The 18,572-nt window shown below is 38.4% G+C and overlaps 2 protein-coding genes across 5 annotated transcripts; both read right to left on the reverse strand.

Annotated features, from left to right (window-relative positions):
• Window positions 1-863: 863 nt before the first annotated feature.
• On the reverse strand, window positions 864-10,932 carry LOC145911010 (putative ATP-dependent RNA helicase DDX46). The gene is made up of 29 exons (XM_082998242.1): window positions 10,797-10,932; window positions 10,409-10,560; window positions 10,274-10,339; window positions 9,897-9,997; window positions 9,624-9,801; window positions 9,477-9,554; window positions 9,293-9,355; window positions 9,158-9,229; window positions 8,904-9,033; window positions 8,627-8,837; window positions 8,092-8,255; window positions 7,900-8,019; window positions 7,690-7,830; window positions 7,431-7,582; window positions 6,983-7,158; window positions 6,564-6,685; window positions 6,262-6,340; window positions 5,354-5,436; window positions 4,865-5,029; window positions 4,153-4,315; window positions 3,572-3,765; window positions 3,164-3,301; window positions 2,794-2,943; window positions 2,454-2,627; window positions 2,156-2,284; window positions 1,989-2,078; window positions 1,666-1,810; window positions 1,455-1,528; window positions 864-1,175 (listed from the first exon to the last, which is right to left on the reverse strand). The coding sequence occupies exons 1-29, from the start codon at window positions 10,854-10,856 to the stop codon at window positions 1,128-1,130; spliced, it is 3,618 nt and encodes a 1,205-aa protein (XP_082854368.1). The 5' UTR covers window positions 10,857-10,932; the 3' UTR covers window positions 864-1,127.
• A 607-nt stretch (window positions 10,933-11,539) lies between these two features.
• On the reverse strand, window positions 11,540-17,426 carry LOC145911011 (E3 ubiquitin-protein ligase TRIM33-like). 4 transcript variants are annotated; one of them, XM_082998244.1, is made up of 24 exons: window positions 16,944-17,426; window positions 16,532-16,806; window positions 16,352-16,467; window positions 16,162-16,291; window positions 16,008-16,077; window positions 15,774-15,946; window positions 15,541-15,676; window positions 15,271-15,385; window positions 15,131-15,206; window positions 14,943-15,003; window positions 14,817-14,880; window positions 14,681-14,756; window positions 14,518-14,555; window positions 14,340-14,391; window positions 14,218-14,287; window positions 13,943-14,042; window positions 13,802-13,851; window positions 13,562-13,683; window positions 13,284-13,374; window positions 13,147-13,221; window positions 12,879-13,031; window positions 12,686-12,815; window positions 12,362-12,492; window positions 11,540-11,942 (listed from the first exon to the last, which is right to left on the reverse strand). In XM_082998244.1, exons 1-24 carry the CDS (start codon window positions 17,373-17,375, stop codon window positions 11,871-11,873), a joined length of 2,808 nt encoding a protein of 935 aa, XP_082854370.1. In that variant the 5' UTR covers window positions 17,376-17,426; the 3' UTR covers window positions 11,540-11,870. The 4 variants fall into 4 exon arrangements, with proteins under 4 accessions (XP_082854370.1, XP_082854369.1, XP_082854372.1 ...); XM_082998243.1 differs by having other exon boundaries at window positions 14,681-14,762; XM_082998246.1 differs by lacking the exon at window positions 13,802-13,851 and having other exon boundaries at window positions 13,917-14,042; window positions 14,681-14,762; window positions 16,532-16,803; window positions 16,974-17,426.
• Window positions 17,427-18,572: the final 1,146 nt, after the last annotated feature.

An 18,572-nucleotide genomic window follows, 5' to 3' on the forward strand; every position in this document is an offset into this window, starting at 1 on the left:
AATCGTCTTGCGCTTCCAGGCTGCAAGCATTTAATTATCGTTTGTAGCTGGGGACAATCGCCTCTCGGTGGGTATTGTCTCGATAATTACTCGACAATGACCTTTGTTGCAATGTCGAATGTCGTCCGCGGTAATTGCAAGTTGCATAGAGATATTTATGTGTAATACCTTTTGTTTAACGAGATAAATTAGCGACTTACGTAAGTTGGGTATTGATGGTTCAAGTAAATGAAGGTGATATTTATAACCCTTCCAGTGTAACAAAAAAGGAACATCACCGCCAGTTTGCGTAAAATCTGTTGTACAAATACACTAGGTTTGCATTAAAAATAGTTTGTAAGTCGTGGCAAAAGTGCAGCTATTCATACTGACAAACAGCAAATGATGCGCGTTTATCATCGTAAATATCATCAGTTTCATCAGTATCGATATTCCAACAAACACAAAACGAGGCCAGTAACTCTATTTAGAATATACACACAAAAGTAATGAATGATCATTGGTTAAATCAGAGTTGACAAACAACTAGCAAACTCACTTCGCTTTGCACTAAATCGGCTGAACAACAACCAGGCGACTTAAAACTGATGCACAAAGCTTGCGTAATGCATAGGAATCAGGCCAGGCGCCGAAGTCGTCCCAGAGGGACTTGAATAATTCATCAGCGGACTTACCTTGCGCCCAAACGTGCCCTTAATTGAAACGTCCACGTGCGTACTGCAGATACAGCTCCAGTTGCGACTCTAGGCGCCTCCGGAGGCCTCTTCGCTAAACTCGCACCTAATTAACTGCCTGTCGACACTCATTTTCAACCGACAAAGGTTCTGGCATGCGGCTAACACGGAAAATAATATACACAAGGGGGCTTTGAGACAAGTATATTCAAGATGTGTACAGCGCAACGCCAAGGCAGCACACAAGAGATACGACGTTACAACGCATTTTCATTTAATTTGGTATCAACGAAAATGAAAGTGCTAAATGATGTTGACCGCCCTGCTGCTGGGTAACCAAATGTAAAATAGCAGAATTGAAAACTTGAGTTCAAAACAGATAGCACAAGGAATGACGTTTGGCTGTGACGTAGCTGACGGGAGAGGACCTCGTCGACCTTGACCTCGTGTAGGTTAGAGAACTTTGTACCTGCCTTTCGATATGGGTTGATAGGAGTTTTGCTGAAATTCAAAAAGGAAAAATTTTAGTTCGACATGAACCGCCAAGTTAAAATGCAGGAAATAAACACTTGTATTTATGTGCAAAAAACTTTATAAATGTAAACCAAAAGGCCAAAACGATGAGATGGGGGCAGCTCATTCTCAAATTGCAATGATGATGGACGCAGTCGTGTTCGAAACGTTTATACATATTGTATAGCAGCATATTAGCTTTGGTTTTTTGTTTGAAAAAACACTTGTATGTTTGATCTTCTGTTTTGAAGTGTTTTTATGGCTTACCAATCTAATCAGTTCCTCTTTAATAAGACGAGTAATTTCGCTCTTCGCCTTCTGCACTGCAATCTCCGTCGTTGCTATGGAAATAGTTCAGATGGTTTTAAAAAAATACCAAGCAAAAGTACGGAACAACACAAAGCCAACGGGAAATTGAGCCAGCGACGGCTTTTCAATCGCTGGCAATTTATTGACATGGTGCGGTAAAGAGAAATACCTTCAATGGCGAGATAGAGTTTACGTTCGTCCTCCCCTGTCTGTTTGCCGGGCGGGAAATACTGCCCCCTAATGGTGACACCAGCCTCGCTGTACTCGCTAATTTGCAGCAGAGTGTCTTTGGAGGTGACTTTCCACCGACATGTCTGGAAAATAAAAAATAAAAGTGCCGCTAATGTTGTATGTAAGGTATATAACCATTATAACGATCGTTTCGTGGTAAATTCTTGCTGACTAGTTGAGACTATGAAAAAGTTACCACCGTCATCCCTGCCATTGCTAAATAGACAAAATATTGTATTGGAAATTCGGATGTTTTTCTACCTGCGGGAAGTCGTTGATTTCAAGTTCTTCTTCGTATCTTTTAGCGACTCCTTTGTTCTCGTCATCCTCCTCATCTTCCTCCGGCTTCTCCTGGCAAAACAGGGCAGGAGTGATAAAATTAACCCCACCAACCTATTTATTGAGAAAGAAAGTCACGGCCACGGTACCTGAGGAATGTAATTGAGTTTCTGATTGATTTTTTCCGCCAATTGCTCAGCTATCGTCTTAGCCGATACTTTGGGTACTTGGAGGTTGTTGCCCATCATAACAGCCGTGGCAGCCTTTTGCATCACGTCCTACAAACAGCAGAAGATCAAAGTTACAAAGTCCACGAAAATTTAGTTGAAAAAGGGTTTTCGGTAAAATCAAGCCACAGCTAAACACACTTTAATTCCCACAAGCAAAATACACTGTGTTTGTAGCTATGGCAACAACCCACACTAACAACCAAGAGCAAGTTCCTACCTGTTGTCCAATGTTCTTTACGAGGCTAATCTTGGAAGCCAATCGTTTCGCTGCTTCCAGTTTTGCCGCATTTGCTGCCGCACCTCCGGTCGAACCGGCAACGCCACCTAGTGGAGCCGCAACGTCTTTGACCGTCTTTTTGCTGTTGAACATACTCTCGATCTGGTCATCAATCTGCGAACGGAGATTTAATTAAAGTTATTGTTAAAATTTCTTTCTGAAACTTTACGAATGAGGGAAGTTTTGTTGGGGATTATCTTTCTAACTGTAGATATACGGAAGCCATCGAAAACCCCACAAATGTTATTGCATGTGATATATAAAGCAACACATATCTTACGTCTTGTGCCGGTTCATCGTCGTCGGAATCTTGCAAACCGAGAGCTGCTTTCTGAATTTGTCTTCTTTCTTTAGCGAGAACATGTTCAGTTTCATCGAACTTGAATCCGCGTCCACTGAAACCACTGTTTGATTTAACCGCCTTTCCTTGCTGTGATTAGAATCAAGTATTATTACGTAATAAAACCCAACCTCAAAATTTAATTCAGAGAAACGCAATGAAGGAATTAAAAAATGTGCTACTTGCAGACAAAATTTAAGTTAAAAGGACTTGGGTTTTTTCATCGGTTTCCTCTGTAAACTATTTGCAAATATATTTCTACAAGCGTTTTTACACTGAAGCTCCATATTCTTCATAAAACCATTCTTACCGCCTGTTGTTCGTTTTTGAATTGAAGCCAGAGGTTCTCAAGTTTCTTGGGTACTTTTGCCCCGCTCAATTCGAGGGCTTTCATTATTTCCCCAGAGTAACGAGCTTGATTCGACGTTATGAAGGTTATCGCCGAACCCTGTACAAATCAAGTTGTAAGTAATGACGAAGAAACAACATCATGAAATATAAAGTGTATTTCCAGAGACTGAATACAAATGTACTGATGTTGATAGTATTGTATGCCATAACAATACACCAATAGTAAATAAAGGACATATAATGAAGTATTTTTTTAAGTGTGTTTAAAACCCGGCATCATATGACCAGTCGACTGAATTTGCAGTCTTTTGAAAAATACCACAAGTACTGAAATTTTTTAAATTTGTCCGTGAAAATTTCTTTGTACCTTATTTCCTGCGCGACCAGTGCGCCCGCATCTGTGCACGTAATCTTCGTAGTGATTGGGACAGGAGTAGTTCACGACCAACACAAGGTTTTTCACGTCCAAACCTCTCGCCGCTACCGAGGTTGCAATTAAAAGGCTGTTCACTCCGCTTTTGAAGTCGTTAATTATGGAATCCCGGTCGTACTGGTCGATACCTACAGGAAAAATAGATTGAATAGTTTCCATGGTGACATGCAGTTGTTGCAGCGGAAAGTCAAGATATTTAATTTTTAATGAGGATACGGAGGAAGCACGTTTACACTAATAGTATAATTGTAGGGGTAACTCAATATTTGTTAAGAGAACAAGCAATTGGACATAATAAAGAGGTTGGTATGACACTGAAATCATTTTTTGTTCAGCAATCAACTTAGCTTTAGCTCATCTGTACGAACAAAACGTCCAACACGTCATTCGTAAAACCAACTGTTCACTAAAATCTACTCCTTTTTATGGCACTTCTATCAAATCAAACATACTAAGGACTTTTGGGCGGAATCACGTTTGAAGCCCACAAGGCGGTAAACAAGGCAAAGTCGTACCTCCGTGCAGGGACATACAGGAGTAACTGCTCCCCATCAGTTCCTTAAGAAGACTATCAGCCGCCTCCTGTTTGTCCACGAACACGAGAACAGAACCTTGTTCTTGGTAACTTCCCAACAATTCCAACAACTTGAGGAACTTTTGTTCTTCGTTCAGAACAATCTAAGCAAACCACATTGATTTTTTAAAGGTCTGAGTTGATACAGGTTGTAAATTGTAAGCAGGGGAACCAGAGAGGTGTCGGCCCCAAATGACGGTGTTTGTCGTAAGGTGATATCCACAACAAATGGAACAATAATTTACAAGGACTCTTGTTGGACCTCTTTAGCAATGTAGTGTTCAAGACAGAAATACAATAATTTAGACCACAAAAAACTTTTTTTGACTTGTATGATCCGTTTTTTTTTTAAAATTACAATACAATTTATATGCGCAAAAGAGCCATAATAATCAATGAGAGCTGCAGACAGGGTGTATACACGCACTGTTTCGACCTGCAATACAATTTATGTTGTAATTTTGATGTGAAGTTTCCACCAACAAGTGTAATCACGCACAACAAGTGGCGTTGGAAAAGGTTCATTTCAGAAAGTAAATATTAAATGTTGTTTTATTATAGGCCTACTTGGCCAGATCACTATTTTATCGCATACAGCTGTACATCGATTTCGCTTGATTTACAAAGAAACAGATAAACCTCGCAACGCTTACCACTTCCTGTGTGACGTCAGAGCATACTACGCTTCTTCCACCGACTTGAACCTCGATGGGTTTGTTGAGGATCCGCCTGGCTAGCGCCTCCATTTGTCGGGGAAAGGTAGCTGAGAAAAGCACGGTTTGTCGGTCGGGTCGGCAGGAGTTGATGATGTGCATCACCTGGTTCACAATATAATGTTCAACGTTTCTGCAACTGAGCGAATCTCGTTTCGACGAGGGTGTAATGCTTGTTGGTATTTCCCAACTACGTGGATAGGCTCATGACTTTGAGATATACATGCAATGTCACTCTGTATATACTACGTACAAAAATTACAGGTAGTTAGTGGCAAGATAGGCTCAAGTGTTATGGATTATACTTTTGCGTTAATTAATTTAGAAGTTAGTATACGAGACATGGCAGCACTGGGTTGTACAACACGGGCAATTGCCAACAAGGGAGTGGGAGATAACCTTACGCTATGAAGTACAAACACAGCTTACCTGTGGCTCGAAACCCATATCGAACATCCGGTCGGCTTCGTCCAGCACCAAGTAAGTACATCTCCTCATATTCGTAACTCGACCTACAAAGTAAACAACCCGAAGGCAGGAAAAAGAAAAAAGGGTTAGAAATGTGCCGAAGAACTTTAAATTTAAAGCCTAACATATACTACAGAACTATAGACAAGGGGTCAACATCAGAGTGACTCAAGTTTCTAGAAAGGTCTTTTGGTAATATTACTGAATATCGTCAGGGTAAACAGAGCTCCAAAATCCAAATTTAAATAAAAAGCCTGGCCCTGATGCTAACCCCTTTGGTTAGTATGCGACTAGCTTATTTTAGAAGATGGAATGCATTTGCTTAAATCAGCAAGAACAAAGAAGGAGCCGCCGCGGGAACGGGCGCATCGACGTTTGAATGAACTTCACCTGCGTGGAGAAGCAAAAAGAAACAAATTTACACGGCATGTGTAGAAATGGCAGATGGTATATGGCAAGCTTACGTGTCTACTACCTCGACTACCCATGTCGTCAACGAAAAGGCGATTTTGTCACGTTTTACGTTGGAAGTTTAGCAGTCAGGCGATAAGTTAACCCGAAAAATTTAACTTCGCTCTAATGTATAAAAAATGCGCTTTAAGCTGTTAACGGGTTGGTTTTATCGTGCGAAGCAGAATGTGGTTCACAACATGTGTCGTTTGACGGGAACCTGCAAAAAATTAACACAAATCAGAACCGAAAAACGTCACTATCCCTACAATACCTACAACCCGTTTAATCAACCATCGCAATGGGGGTTACGGCTTGAGTTACGGAGTGGGCGTTTTTTTACCATCAACACATGCCGATTGTAAACAGGTAAAATGCACAGAATAGAGTAAGGACGGTTAGTGTGGTTATCGACCAACCGTTGTTGGCTGAGAGCATGTCAATCATCCGGCCCGGTGTACATACAATGATCTCCGCTCCTCTCTTTAACTCCGCAATCTAAAAAACAGGAAAATTTTTACATACTAAAATCTATATACTTGAGAAAGGGTTGCCAAACCGTGCCTATTTTTTCGTCAAAACTGATGGCAACCCTAACTAATTTATACAGGCGTATTTTCAGATGACTGTTATTAAGTTGACTTTTTTAATCGAGCGTTAGATGTATTCCACACAATATGCAAGGTTTTTTAAACAAGCAATTTTCATAATCTCGACCAACCTGCTCCGAGATTCCAGTACCTCCGTACACACACACCGCATGTAATTTGTTGGGTTTTGAAAATCTTTTACACTCTTTGGTGATCTGTAAGGCGAGCTCACGAGTCGGTGTCATTATTACAGCTGGTACAACAATATTCAAGACCGTTAAGTTGAAATATAAACACCCATACTTCCATTTTTCTATGCTAAATTATTTAAAAGCAAACAACAAGTTTCTCCTTTTATCAAACCTATCATTTCTCAGTTAAATAAACATATTACTTTTCAATTAATTAAACATATTATTTCTCAGTTAAACAATAATATTATTTCTCAGTTAAATAATAATATTTTTCTCAGTTAATTAAACATATTATTGCCCAGTTAATTCAACAAATTATTTGTATAAATTTTCGTAGTTCATTTGCCGTCACTTACCAATCGGGCCTTCCCCGTTTTCGAGAGGTCTTTGGTCCATAATATGACGTAACATGGGAAGGAGAAAGGCAACAGTTTTTCCGCTACCGGTTTTTGCGATGCCGATTAAATCGTTGCCTCCCATTACGGCGGGTATGGCTTGCGCTTGAATGCATGTGGGCTTTTCGTATCCGGCTCTGTGGACACAGTTTGTTTAAGTTTATGTTACAAAGAAAGTTTCTGCATTCACTTGCTACAATATGTGGTATGTGGCAGCTAGTGCCAAACTTAAGTTTAATTTTGGCAACGAGTGATAAACGTAAATTTTGCGCCCTAATAATTCCGCTGCAACATTTATTTTATATTCGGTGCTGAAACTCTTGGTTCCTCCTTAGCGACTTACAACAACATTTGTCCGTAGCGCTACAAGAAAATATTGCCAGGACATATTGAAAACAGTCACACTAACTTTTTAAGTGAGTTGAGGACTTTGAGCGAAACTCCAGCTTGAACCCAAGACTGAATTGGTTTCGGACAATTCTTTCCTCTGATCTTGATGTCTTCCATTTCCGCTCGCATGTTGTCAACTTCAGCGGTGGTCATAGCTGCCAGTTCTGGAACCTGAGCATCGAAATAATGCACATTGAAAAATACTACGAAAGCATCGGATCCTTCAACTACATGACTTGAAAAAGGAATTTTTGCGGGTGTTTAAAGTGCATTATTACCTCGACATAAAAATTCTTGCGGAAGGGCTCGTAATCGATTTTGCTGTGGTCGATCGTTGTTTCGAGTTTCTTCGGCTGTTGCTTGTTCTTAAATTTTCCGAAAGCCGTCTCCAACGACTCCTCTTCTTCCTCCGAAGAATACTTGACACAAAATACGATTTTTCAAACGTTTGTTGGAATTTGTGATGTTATCGGCATAATATACATTACCTCCATGTGGTCAGCGTTCCCTTCCATTAATTCCCCTTTGTTTACTTTGGCCTTGTTGCTCTTGGCAACGGCGCTCACTCTGCTCACCTTAGGTCCGCCTTTACCAGCTTTAACATTCGCCTGGCAATGTAAGAGACGTTACTAGCTTTTATTGTAAATTTATACTAAGGAATTGCAAAAAACAATATGAACCGTCTTTTTTTCCTTGCTTTTGTTCTTGGTGAGCTCCATCATGAAAGCATCCAAAGGGTCGACATCCTCCTCTTCAACTTCCTCTTTGACTTCCATTTTTTCTTCATTTTCTTCATCTTTTGATTCTTCTTCGTCACCACTTTCTTTTGCCTCTGTTTCACCATCTATGCATTGTTTGTTTATCATGTTTAAACGTTCAGTTAGGATTGTGCATTTGGATATGAGCACTAGAACAATGTCAGTAAAAATTGGTCACTGTATACATTTCTGTTTTGTTAATATCAGGATTGTCACTTTACTCAACACTGGTCTAAATCATCTCAATTTTGTTAAAGTGCAGTCAGACCTCACTAACCATACCCTAATTCAACCTTTACACCTCAATTTTGTTAATCCAAATACCCTGCTAAACTGATGAGACGCCATTAAGTAGTCGGGGCAAACAAGGTCTGACTGCATTTTATTTTTATCGGTAAATAACTCAACTTGCCTTAATTGTTTTACCTAAATCAGTGGTAAAAAAAACTAAAAATACCTTCATCGTCATCTTCATCATCTTCCAACGACCAAACCTTGCGTGGTTTCCCATCTTCTTTATCATCACCCTCATTTTCTTCCTCATTCTCGTCATCTTTTTTGCCATCCTCCTCAAGGTTGCCTTTTTGCTCTTTTCTCCACATCTCAACCCGATCTCTCCTCTTCCGCATTTCCTCCTCTAGTTTGGCTTGTTCGAAATCTTTTGAAAGCTGTCGGGGAAAGTAAAATGTAGCGATAAAACAATAACATTTGCAGTTTAGGATCGTGTGATTTACTGGGTCAATATCGGTGAACTTAGAAGCCTTCTTTTCTTTCTCACTGGTGGATTTGGATTTATCTTTTCCGCGGTCTTTTGATCTGGATCGCTTTCTCGATCTCGAAGTTGATCTTCTTCGTGAGCGGGATCTAAAAAGTGAAGCCGCTTAGATTTTTAGCCATAAATATCATTGCATGTTCAGGATGTTGATTTTCTATGACAGAACATTATACAAATGATAGTTAGTAACTACAGTGGATGACTGGAGTTTACCTTCTGTTTCTTGATCTTGATCTTCTGCTTCGATCCCTTGATCTTTTTCTTTCTCTAGATCTTGAACGATGTCTGCCAATGGAGCAATATGTCAAAATACCTTGGTCACACTTCTCACTTCAAAATATACTTTACCTTCTTCTACTGGATCTAGATGGTGTCCGCGATCTCTTCTTTCTTTCAGTTGACCTTGAGCGTCTTTAAACAATGGACAAAAAATAAGGTACTCAAATTAAAACACCAATATTCGCTGATTGTTAATAAAAAATATAGCTGTAAAAGTAATAATGACTCGTTTGTCAAAAACCAAGACTATTACCTTCTCTCTTTTTTATCTTTGGAACTTTTTTGTTTGCTCTCATCCTTGGATGACTTTTTAGTGTCTTGTGCTTCACCACTGCAAATCAACAACCATGACAATACCTGTACCAAGTTTTCATTTTCTACACATTAATCGATACCATACCTTTCCTTTTTGTCTTTACCAATGATTGCATCCTGGTTGGTGTTTTCTGTTGAAGCAGATGACTGGTCATTGGCACCATTTACTGCTGGTAGTTCATCCTTCTTACTTTGACTGTCACTGACAGTTGTACCATTTTCAGCAACTGTCACTGGATCAGTCTTTACTCCATTCTTCGTACCTAGACAACATTATAATTGGTTAAAGTTTTACATTAAAAAATGATTGAATAAATTGCTATTTTAATCTTTTTAACAAAGAAACATTTTGTCATACTTTCTTTGTTGTCACACTCTGAACCGCTACTGGACGAGCTTGAAGATGAGTGCTTCCGCTTTCGTTCTTTGCTCCTCGACCTTTTTGAACGCCGTGATTCCCTGCAAAGTTTTTATAAAGTATATCTGAAATTTTGTGAATAAAATCCACAATTCTTTTGAACTGAAGAAATTCTGTTCAAGCAAATAAAAAAAAAATTAAATTTGCACAACTGGTTCCTTAAATTTGCCAGAATCCATTCCTTTACTGACCATTGCTATTACTACCAACGGCAATTTATTCCAATAGGAAGTCAATAATTTAAAAGTTTCAGATTGAAGTCTGCTAGTTTTATTTGCAAAATCCTCCACAATGTGCACGTATTTGCTACAACTCACTTTCGTTTTTTTTCTCTTGACTTTGACCGACGATCTCTGGAGCGCCTTCTCCTGTGTGACGGACTTCTGCAATATTTTTAATCAGTTAGATTTACCCAACAAATCAGTGACAATGGTTTCTATGTTAGTTCATACCTCCTTCTCTTGGGTGATTTGTGTCTTGATCTAGATCTCCTGCTTTTTCCTCTTGATTTTGATCTCTTTCTACTGCGAGACCGGGAGCGGTGCCTTTTTCTAGATGACTTTGATGGCTTGTCAGAATCTTTTTTAGCTTTCTTCTCCTTATCCTGTAATTGTAGTTGAAATCAAAAACTACATGTGTCACACACACACACATATATATATATATACAAATAAACCCTCATTACAAACACCTTTGCTTTACAAAACGATTAATTAGCTTCAGTAATTGCACTTTTGTGCTAACCCCTAAAAAAACTTTAGGTCTACCACTTGTCTTGGCACTATTTGCTCTAACATTAGTAATTAGTTGATAAAATTGGTAAAAAGATCCCATATTTACCTGATCATTATCCAGAGAAGCTGCAGTAGCTGTATCGACAGCACCCTCTGATTTGCTCATGTTGTTTTGTTGCTGGTATGATTGGTAAATAAACTGTTTTTTACGCAGATTTAGTTGTTTGTCTGCTCTGAACAAACCCACGATAAGTTACTTTCTGTGCAGTGATGCGTAACAGCACGAAAGCTTATTCCACCGTGACCAGATAATTGCGAAAAATAAATAAAATTGCCAATTTTTTATCAAATGCGTAAATTTCACTGTAAACACAACAAGGTTGTGAATTTTTGGAAAATGTGAACAAAAATGTCCGAATGCACTTCGACAAGGAAATTACTGCGAGCATAAAATGCGTCCTATTGTACTTCGCGCAAGATCGCTTTGTTTTGGGCGTCATTATCTCCATTCTTGGCGCTTTGTTTACGAGGTCATGATAGACGTGCAGACAAGCAAATTAAAACTACTGAATATGAAAACAAACGTTGGCTGTTGAATCGCGTAAATTACTGCAATACGCTACTTGTTTTTGGTGCTAAATAAAGTGGTAAATGTCCGGAAAAAATCCCAAATTACCGAAAGTTTTACTGGCATTTTGGACATTTGTCTAAAAGTTTTCATTAAAATAAAAAACCATTACGGGGTATATGCATTCCGAGATTATATCGCTAATTTTTTACCAGTTACCGACTGCCAGTAAACACGTCTTGCGACTTATTCCATCGCATACTCCGTAATATGCACTGATGTATTTTACGCTTGTACTGCTTAACGCCATATGCTGGAACAACAAACTGTAGGAAAGTCTATTTTGTCATATTGCATTGAAAGAAACCACAAGAAATGTCCGACAAAGGGCACATCTTCCAGAGGTTCAAGAACTTATGGCAAAAAAAAGCAAACGCTTTTGGTCTTTGCGCAAGTTTCCACGATCTGAATTTTTCATCACATTTCATCAACAAAAATGTTACACAATATAAGACACTTCGGTGGAGGCAAAAATGGCAGAGATAAAGATAACGTCACCCGAAGATAAAAAAATACATGCAGCACATAATAGGACAACGATATTCAAAAAGATCATGGATGTGTCATACTTTCCACAGCAACATTGCCAACTTCTAACCTATTTTCTTTCTCGCCGTCAGTGCCCTGTCAAATAAAACAAATAAATGTTACTCCAACAAAACTAATGACTTGCATGATAGCAATGAGCATTGTGCGATATTCTATTCAACAATAGACAATATACTACTGCTATTGTGCAACACAAAACTTTCTGCATTAAAACAGTTAATAAAATCTTGTGCTGGTCCTGTTGCCAGAAATAACGCAATTTTTAAATGGAACGTTAATTAAAGAAACGTTAATTTTGGCCCGAAGATCGACTATATTGAGGACAAAAACCTTGCAACCAACTCTTTATGGTCCATAGACTTGTAACCCGGGCTTTCGATATCTTAAACTTACATCAAAATAATCGCAAATGTATATTATCCAATATGCAATGTATGAATAAAACAGGAACGTGTAGTTAAGGTTGATATTATTACAAAGCACGAGGAGCTTACAGAGGAATCGTCATCTGAATCTGACGGATGCCACAGTTCGTCTTGTTCAAGCGCCAGTTTAGCGTCGGCTACTGTCTGTTGTGACGTTTCGTCGTCATCGGATGGAATGTTTTCTTCTTCGCACAAAAACGCTGTGGAAAGTGAAATAGTTGATGATTTGCACCGATTGTTAAAACTACACGAATGTTCGACGAACATTAGAAAAAAATAACTAAAAAATACGACAATTTCAATCAAATGCAAAAGAAACTAGAAGTGCCACCAAACTTAATCGTATTTATACCTTTATCTGGGATTTATGTAAAAACGAAATAAACTGCTTGCCTTCCAAAGTGGCTTTTTGTTTCATGACGAGCTGAGAGAGATACGGCTTCAAATCTTGAAAATACAGCAAAACTTTCTCGAAAAAGCATTTCTGAAGACATCTTGCTTGTTTTCCAAGGACAGAGTTTTCCTAAAAGTAAATTGTATTAAAATATTTAAAAAGTCCTTTTTGAACTTAAATTCAAGGGCGCACCCCGTTGAAAACGTAGCAGTTAGTAAACATGAGTTGAAGATCTTTTATCATTGCTCTAACGTTGCCATAGTGAACTGCGTTTGATTGGTCGAGTTTGAGACGAATCTTTTTCAAATCCATCGGCTTCTTGATAACTTTATAGTATTTGGGAACCTTTAAAATATTTTTTTACCACTTTTTTTGAGAAAACATGGGTTTGGAACTCTATAAAATGGATAACAAAGCTCATTCCAACAAACTAGTAAATTACAATCTGCACTACGCTTACCGATTGCTTAACGGGTTCTTGGAAGTTAATACTCTCTGGTTGAATGAGAAGATGCAGCAGCATTCGCTCACAGAACTGTAATTGAAGTAACCCCGGGTAAATTTTACTTTTCACGACGCACTAAAAAGAGAGCATACTCGCTGTTCTTTGCCTTGAAGACCTATTTCATTCCCACTGTGGCTGTAACTTTCGTCCAAGTTGCGACATAGCGTACATTGCCAGAAACCGCTGAAAAATCGTTGATTATAACATCGCTCACGAACGTGGGATAAATGCATATTTTGTAGTGATGCATCGAAAGTTCGGTTTGGTTTCGAACGAATATTTTGCAAAATTCCACTAACTTTTGCCGAAAATTCATATTCATATAAAAATGCTGTTTTGGTGTATCACTAATCTTTTGTATCTGAAGTACCTGGGATTCGATCTTAACGTTGGAACATGACACTGGAGATGATAGACCTTCGGACAGGATTCACAACATAGTAAGTCACCTCCGTTATTGCACACCGCGCACCAATCCTCGTTTGCGTCACACTGTAATATATATGTCACGGTAAAGCGTGGTAAACGGAAACAGATAACCAACAACATTGAATTTGCAACACAGAGTATGTTTTTGCTTGAAAAATAAACAGAGACAAAATAGTCTTACAGAAACTTCCAGAACTTTCGGGTTGAGAACAACGACATCGCTCTCATCACCTATAAAAGTATCACACAAATATGGCCACAACATATCTACCAAGTACTTGATATTATTTGCAAACATAAACATGTGGTTCCAGGAAAATACCAGGTGAATCAAGATCCTCTGAGTAGTGTTCATCCAGTTGCTTTGCCAAGTTGAAAACCAAACCAGTGAAATGATTTGAATCGGCATTGCTCTTTTCATTCTAAATATAAATAAAATTCTAATCTATCGATAACTTCATTGTTTTTTTGACAGGATTGATTTATTAAAATGGGATAGATTCAGTCTGTTTACACAAATTGCCTTACAGTTGTGGTAAATTTATGGCAGTTATGTTCATGCAGAGGGCAAGTTTTTGAATAGAGACCGTAACTCACCTCTGCAATTCCGGGCAAATCGTTTAAATCAATGAGGTCAGGTGGAAGTAGATCTTGTGGGTTGTCAGGTCTAAAAAGTGTTACGCTGTAGCAAGCTTGGGTAAACCAAAGCAGAAACTTACTCAGGGCTTGTATCGTTTTGTTTGGCATTTTCCTTTCCCAATGACTTTTCAGCTGTGTAGAAATAAGAGGTGAAAATTTGTTATTCCACCTTTACCCTGCATTTTGCACCTTGCAGATTTTCTTGGTTGGTGCAAAATAATTAAAAAATTTTAAAAAAACAACAACTTTTTAGCTTACTTGAGGAACTAACTTCATTATGTTGATGATCTCTGTCACTAAAAACAGGTTTTTCATAGACTTTGGTAAAAAAAATTTAAACATAGGGCATGCAATGCCACAAAACGTTTTCTCAGTAAAAAATAACTGTGACAAAATAGATTGATTGGAGAACTGAACTTACCCAGAATCCACTTTTAGCCTTGATGGGGAATAGAGTTTTTGCATGCGTTCAAAAATACTCCGGTCAGTAAAGTGACCTATTGCTAAAAAACTGTGTCAAATATGGCACTGTCCATAGATTGTTCACAGAAACTTACACTTTCGAGCTGATCCTGCAGTTTGTACGTCGACATTTGGAGTTTGGGAACTTTGACTTGTTTCCTACAAAACACAAACTTGTAATTCGTGACCTGCACAGGAAACATCAACTTATTATCAAATACCTGTTCCGAGGGTTGATCAGCAAGAGAAGATGTTTCCACCACCAAAATTTCTTCTGGGCCACTAAACAAACACAAGATATCCATTTAAACTCTGTTGTTTCTAAAATTAATATCAGGGACAAATATTAAAAAATACAGTTACATTCAAAAGCAAAGAAAGTTATAATTACAATTAACAAACTTATTACATTGTGTTGCTTATTGGTGGAGTCTCATTTGAAGAATTTTCAGTACACTTCTCAGCAGGACTCCAAAACAATCGACCTGTTGTGGAGTTGATATTATTGTACAAGGAAAATATACAATTTATTTTAACCCGAACATTTACCCAAACACTTTTCCATTGTTTCCTTTGCAGACTCATTTGGAAAAAAGACAACATCCAATGCGGCTGGCAAGTTGTCGAAAGTCTTCCCCTGAAGTTCTTGAACACATTCACTAATCTGAAAAAATTCCATGGTCAAAAATAACCTTGCAACCAATAAATATAGAAGACGCAACTGGGCAAGTGTGGCAAAAACTCCGATCAAGGATAATGTATCGAAACATGTCTACCCAGCACACACTCAGGAAGTTCATAACAAAATAGGCTATTTACCAAGTTTTGTGCTTGCAATAGAGCAAACTCGTTTTGTTTCTGTTGTGCAACTGAGATGAACTGACTACAGTGTTTCACAGCATCTTCCATATGCTGGGTTAATCTCATATGGTTCGAAAGAACCATTTTTTGTTTTCTAAACAAAAGAAATGCGTCACTGGTGGACCAATGCCATCATACAGTTATAATACACAGCAACCGTACAGCAAAGCAGTTGTTGCCAGACTACTTACTCGCTGACATTTTTAATTTCATTCAAAAATGATTGCGACTTGTTTGAAACAAGCTGATGTAATTCATAATGGTAGGTCAACACTTCCCGCAGAACAGATTTCTGACATTCCTCCATATTCTTTAAACTGGCTTTGATATTTTGTTTGGAAATTTTAATACTTTCTGCTTTTTCCTGCACATAAAATACAATTATGTTAATGGCATCACTTAATCATGCCACAAATGTAAGTTGCCTTTAGTTTAGCTTGAACTGCATCAAGGTTCAGTCGCTCCTGATCAGCGGCTTCTTTGATAAACTTATACCTGTATGTCAATAAACAAAAGCTTATCATTTATTTTTCTTGCGAATAATTGTTAAAAACTATGGCCTATTTATCAGAAACCTACTTATGATCTCTATGTTTCTCCAACTGGCAATCCCGGCATGTTAGAACGTTACATGTTTCACAATAAAGTTTCAGCACTTCACCAGCATGGTTTTTGCAGTATATCGGTTGTGACGCATTTTCCAGTCCACCTGTAACAACAAACATTGTTTACCTCAAATCACTAACACTGATAAAAATAGGTGAAATACTTTCGGAAAGAATGCTGTCATCCAATGTATCAAGAGCATGATCTTTTGTAAGCTTTACTCGCTTGTGTGCAGTTACGCATTCCTCGCACAAATAATCCTCGCATGTGGAACAAAATCTATGACAAAAAAGTATATCCATAAATTGAACTAAAATAGTTGAATTTATATAAGGCCACCAACCGAACAGCATGATAGTTTTCATCACAACTTGTGCAAAGTTTTGCATCAACCAACTCTGTTGACTTCAAGGAGCCCATTGTGTTGTTTTGCTGGTAAACAAAGTGACTCTCAGTGATAATGTTCAAAGATGACAGGCAGTTGCAATTGAAACATTTCAGCATGAGATGTTTTAGTGAAGAATCTTGATACAGTTTCAACTGCTGTAGGTTCTCCAGGGCTGTATCAGGAATGGTTGGATGTGGTTCTGTGGTATCATTTTCTTTGTCTAAATTCTCCTTTAAAGAGAAAAAATACAGTGATTAGTCACAATAAAACAAAAGTAAAAAGTATTTACTAAAACCAATGGTGGTTCTAATGGGATTTATAAGCAATTGGTAACGACCTGTCACATACAAACATTATTATATTATACCTTCACAATCCTAGAATCTTCCTCACAAACCAAATACTTTTTCTTCAGAATACACTTGGAGCAAAACATGTGCAGACATCCAAGTAACAATGGAGTTTTGCCGGCAAACGTCTGATGACATATAAAGCAGATGTATAAAGAGGACTCAGAGTCCCTGTCCTCTTGCTCTCCTTGATTAGTAGATGTGTCATCACTTGAAATTGATACACCATCCACTGCACCAGTGCTTCCATTGCAACTGTTATTGTCTTCAGTTAATAGATTTCCATTGTCTTCTTGCAAAGTCAGTGGCAAGTCTTTTTGAATTGAACTATGAGCTTGTGCTTGGTTATTGCACATCGAGGTGTCCACTTGTTCATTTTCATTTGTCTTTAACACCTTGGTTAATTGAGGACTTTTTGTATCTAATGGCCTTTTCAAAGAGTTTTCCATATCTTATGCTGCTAGAACCCTTGTTCAATATGCAATCACAGCCTTATTTTTCAACCTAACAATGGAGTAATATTTTTTGGTTAATGTGTGTGACAAAAGTGACCAAAACTTTGTAACTAATCCTACAGAATTGAAACATATTTCATATCAAACTAGTTAATGAAAAAATGAAAACAGATTTCATCATCAAATATTACTTGCTGCAATTTAAAGGCACAATATTTGCACGAAATGTCCGTTTTGATAAACGCGTGTATTATAACTAGTTCCACTTCAATGAGCTTACCTTTTTCTACTTCTCCGTCTGCTCGTGTCTCAGTGCAGTGGACACCGACACCCAGAGCCCAGACTCTGTGTTTATGCCAACTATACAGATTCGATGAACACGAATTCAGTAAATAAAATCGAAAATAACGAGTTTTTTTGCAGTATCCCACTGCTATTCGATACACACGGGTGAAGAGTCGCGAATTGATGTTTTTGAGAGGCTTCCATAGCCGAAGACCCGACATCAACACTGTCAAAAAAAAATCCCAGTCTTGACACCACGATGATTGTAAGACTTACCGATGGTCTGTTATTAGGTTAGGTCTAAGACCCAAACAAAAATCAGGACTAATCTGTGAGACTGCAGCGTCATTCGTTTGGAATTGTGGTCGTGTGATGTAAACCGCCTTTGATGTATGAGTAATTGTTTTAAGAGAGTGAGTATGTGCCCGCAATTGCATTACAAAGCCGCATGTGGGACAACGGCGCAGCTGGAAGCTGTTTTCATAAGAACTTTTTCCCGTTTTCCATCATTGGGGGAGTTTTAGTTTGACAGGGACACTTTATCTTTAATGCCCCCAGAGATTTATCAACATGGTATTTACGAACACACTGCCTTTCTCTCACAATATCGCACGTCACGTGAATTCCAGTTTATACGGTAACGTTCCGCCTTTCTGAAATTCTGACCATTCTATTCCATTCTATTCTAGTCCATGCTATTCTATTTTGAACAAGACTAATTCGGATTTCGATCAATAAATTATAATAGGGGGTATTCTGCCTGCCTGCATCTCAGCCGAGAGCACAGGTGAACAGACAATTCAGTGGCAACTAGCCAACAGGTCAGCCGACCTTCATTGAGCCTCATTGCGCTAGCATCATTGAGACAAATTGTCAGGGAAGCCAAGTAGGCTAACCTGCAAGACC

The sequence above is a fragment of the Ascidia mentula genome, chromosome 8 (genome assembly GCF_947561715.1).
Source record: "Ascidia mentula chromosome 8, kaAscMent1.1, whole genome shotgun sequence".
NCBI classification, from domain to species: domain Eukaryota; kingdom Metazoa; phylum Chordata; class Ascidiacea; order Phlebobranchia; family Ascidiidae; genus Ascidia; species Ascidia mentula.